The sequence below is a fragment of the Arachis ipaensis genome, chromosome B03 (genome assembly GCF_000816755.2).
Source record: "Arachis ipaensis cultivar K30076 chromosome B03, Araip1.1, whole genome shotgun sequence".
NCBI lineage: Eukaryota > Viridiplantae > Streptophyta > Magnoliopsida > Fabales > Fabaceae > Arachis > Arachis ipaensis.
This window is the reverse complement of record NC_029787.2, coordinates 43704210-43708150: the sequence shown is the minus strand read 5'-3', so window position 1 is coordinate 43708150 and position 3941 is coordinate 43704210. Positions and strand designations below refer to the sequence as shown.

Sequence of the window (3941 nt, the reverse complement as noted above, 5' to 3'; positions counted from 1 at the left end):
ATATAATACATAATAACTAATTTTAGTGTGCAAATAATATTTTTGTTAAGTTTAAGATTAATAAGTTTTTGAAAAGATTGTAAAAAAGAAAGATAGAAAAAGAAAAGATATAGCACGCATGTGAAAGTTGAAAGTTGAAGAGAGGGAGAGGGGTGGGGGGGGGGAACCAAGAAAACATTCTCAAAAGCAGAAGAGTTTGAATTAGATACATAGATATCTATCTACATCTATAATCTATATCTATATCTGTAAACTATATCTATATATCTATCTATGTGTCTATGCCTCAAGTGTATATGCAAAGTTAAGTGAGTGAGTGAGTGAGTGAGTGAGTGAGTGATGGCGCATCTCTTTTTTGTGATAGTGACGTTCTGAGCATCCCCAGTCAAAGGGCCAGCATTTGGCCACCATTGCCAAAGCCCCTCTCTCATGCCTTCTCCAACTCTCTTCCTTTAATTGGATGCAAGCAAATTATTGTACTTCCCCCTCTCCCACCATTCTCAACCCTTTTTTAGGGTTACATACACAACTTGGCACGTGTGTATAAAATATTCCTAAAAGATTATATTCAAATAAAATATTATTATATTAGATTTTCACCGACAGTAAAAAGAGTACAATCAGAATAACAAATTGCGTTTAGACAAGAGAAAATGTAAACGTTGTAATTGTGAACAAAAATAATGACATGTGACATGGCATCGTGCTACCATATCATCTAGGTACCACTGACAAAAGGATAAAAAGATAGGGAGATAAAAATAGAGTTATATGTTGTTATAAATATAGTCAATACAAGGTCAATTGGGAAAGCATGATAAGAGTATTAGCAAATTAAAGTGTGTGTGGGGGTGGTGTGAAGTGTGATGAAGAATTGAAGATGGAATTTTAGTTTTGTGTCAACTCGCACATAGCAGCAGCAGTATACAACTACAACAACAGACCCCTGTGCGCACCACGTGAAGTGGCACAACAAACTTTTTCTTGCATCCACTCACTCTCACTCTCACTCTCACTCACTATACATTATGTTCATTCATTCCTAAAGAGAGCTACCTCATCACAAACAACTTTTTGCTAAAAAGAAAAGGGATGCTCCTTGTCTCCTCCTCCTAATAAAATTATGCCATTGCAACCCCCTTGTGATCTCTCTCATAATTCAATTTCATTTCAACGCTCATGCTTTGTAAGGTATCATTGTCTTTGTCCTGTCATTCTCACCACAATTGTACTGAATACTAATACTACTACTTCCCCTTTACGATCTTAATAAATTGTATCTTTCTCTCTCTTTCTCTCATTCCACTCACCATTATTCTCCTCTTTCTCTATAAACAACAGTATAGTAACTATATATGACTTATGGGTTAGCTTAGCTTAGCTTCCTTTTAATTGCAAAATTAAAGAAAGGGGAAGGAGAGAATGAAAAGGATGGGAGTGTTCGTTCTTTGTTCATCAAAACAAACATACATGTCGTTCTCAACCACCTTTGCTACTCCCAATCAGCTTCACCACCTCCAAAGCTAGGGTTATTCTTTTTCTTTTGTTTCTACTTTTTAATTTTCTTGACTACTCATCTCATCAGATATGTATTCATCACCAAATAGTAGTAACACTATTCATCACTTCATCAATGGCAACGATGACCAAGTCTCCCCCTACCCTAATAACCAACCATTATTATTTCCCTCTTCTTCGTCTTCTTCTAATGTTAGGCCTTTTTCAATTGAAAGCAGCCCTTCTTCAAAAGAAGAACAAGCCAATAATAATAATAATAATTGTGCTCTTCCTCTTTCTCCTCCTCCCACTCCTTCTTTTTCTTTCTTTCAATTCCCTTACTCTCCATTGTTTGAAGACAATGAGATTTTCCTTAACGGAGAATTTCACTTTCTTCACCACCAGTCTCTGGCACCGTCTGATCGCAACGATCAGGCAGGAGTAGTAAACATGGAGGTTTCAATCACCAACACTAACAAGAACTCATCAGGGCAAGGCATGACCATCACCACCGCTGCCGCCGCCGCCGCCGCCGCTACCACCGCCCCTGTGGCTACAACCACCACCACAAGAAGAAGATCAAGCAAGAGGGACCGGCACAGCAAGATCAACACTGCTAGGGGACTAAGGGACAGAAGAATGAGATTGTCCCTTGAAGTTGCTAGAAGATTCTTCGGTCTTCAAGATATGCTTGGATTCGACAAAGCAAGCAAGACCGTTGAGTGGCTGCTCAACCAAGCGAAAGTGGAGATCAAACAACTCGCAAGGGAGAAGAAGAAGAATCACCAAAGCTGTAGCAGCTTCAATGGCAAAAGCGCCTCTTCAACTTCTGAGTGCGAAGGGGTTTCGAGCTTGGACGAAGTGGCCATAAGCGAAAATCAAGGACACAACGAAAAACTATTACCCACACCAACAACTACCACGAAGACGAAGAAGCGAAGGGGTAGTAACAAAGTTTCAAGGAAAAGCTCATTCAATCCAATTGGTAAAGAATCGAGGGAAAAGGCAAGGGAAAGGGCCCGGGAAAGAACAAGAGAGAAGACCAGGTTGAAGAAGCTTGCTCATCAAGAATCAACGGATAAAAATAACAATAATAATGATAATGATAATAATAATAAGCAATGCAACAACAACAATCATGATGTGGCAACAAGTGTTATTGGATTGAATCCATTGAGTTCATGGAACCCCTTTGAGAATGTTGAAGAATCTGCAGGTACTAATAATAACGATAGTAATCACCATAGTCATCAAGGCTTGAATGCCCAAGCAGAAGCAGAAGAACCAAGTTCTCCGGCAAAGGATCACCGGCCTTTGGAAGCTGCTGCGGAGGACATGGTGCATCACGAAGAAGAATCTCTTGTGATTATGAGCAAATGGAGTCCAACAATGATCTTCAATTCTCTCCTCAATAACTCATCAATCCTTCAAGAAGTAAGATCAATAATTCTTATTAGCCAAAGTTATATGTATATACATCATCATCACTTCAATTTCGTTTACAACAACTATAATTGACAGGGTAAAATTCTTACATCAATTGACACAAAATTATGATACATAATTAGCGTGTGTTCTGTTGTATGTATGAGTTGCCGAAAATCATATGCATAATAAGTACATAGATATATATATATATTATTCTGATCATTGATGAATAAAATTTGGTTTGCAGCATCATCAATTTGCAGAATTTCAGTCCATGGGAAAATCCTGGGAGACCTACAACAATTACGTGTAATAATCTTTTTATGATCTATATTGCTGCAAAATTATGAATTGTGCACTACCCATCAAAGTTTTTGTGTGTCAGCTGGAATAATAAAATCAACACAAGCAAGTATGTAGCATGGATGTATTTCTTCTTTACTTTCCTTTTGGCATGTAATGTGGCAAGGTATCTTCAATTCCATCAAAAACTTATTGTTATTAATATTTATGTGAATGAATGATTAATGGTTGTATGTATTTATATCTTCATCTCTATAAAATATTGTTGTACTAAAAAATCAGTCATATATATGTACTCAAAAATCAACTACCAAGGTTTCAGAGATTATGTTATGAACTAATTAAAAATGATTAAATGTGCACTAATTAAATTATAAAAGCATGGTTAGATGTTTTTAGTTTAGTTTTTAATTTATGCTGCTGTTATTGCTATCATATCTACTGTATATAGTCTTGGACATGTTCATCATCTTGTGGTTGTTGTTTTTTATTTTCAAAGTTCAATGATTACTTGAAAAAGGGTTAGGGTTACTTCATTAAATGTATGTATGTTTGTTCTTCTTGTTTGTGAGCATGTTATTCTCAAGTGGATTCCAATGTGTAAAATTTTTAATAATCTTTAGATGTGATTGAATTGACATTCGAGTCTTCCACTCTAAATATAAATAGTAAGATTAAGTGACTAATTTCATTTAAAATCAGCTAATTATCAT

At 36.3% G+C, this 3941-nt stretch overlaps 1 protein-coding gene across 1 annotated transcript; it reads left to right on the top strand.

Moving 5' to 3' along the window:
• On the top strand, nucleotides 873–3462 carry LOC107634418 (transcription factor TEOSINTE BRANCHED 1). The gene is made up of 2 exons (XM_016337925.2): nucleotides 873–2931; nucleotides 3173–3462. Exons 1-2 carry the CDS (start codon nucleotides 1588–1590, stop codon nucleotides 3236–3238), a joined length of 1410 nt encoding a protein of 469 aa, XP_016193411.1. The 5' UTR covers nucleotides 873–1587; the 3' UTR covers nucleotides 3239–3462.

Bases quoted from the DNA above. Each gene is read 5' to 3' on its own strand.
- LOC107634418 (XM_016337925.2), top strand. From the start codon at position 1,588: ATGTATTCATCACCAAATAGTAGTAACACTATTCATCACTTCATCAAT. The intron at 2,932-3,172 runs GTAAGATCAATA...TTTGGTTTGCAG, and splicing joins ACTCATCAATCCTTCAAGAA to CATCATCAATTTGCAGAATT.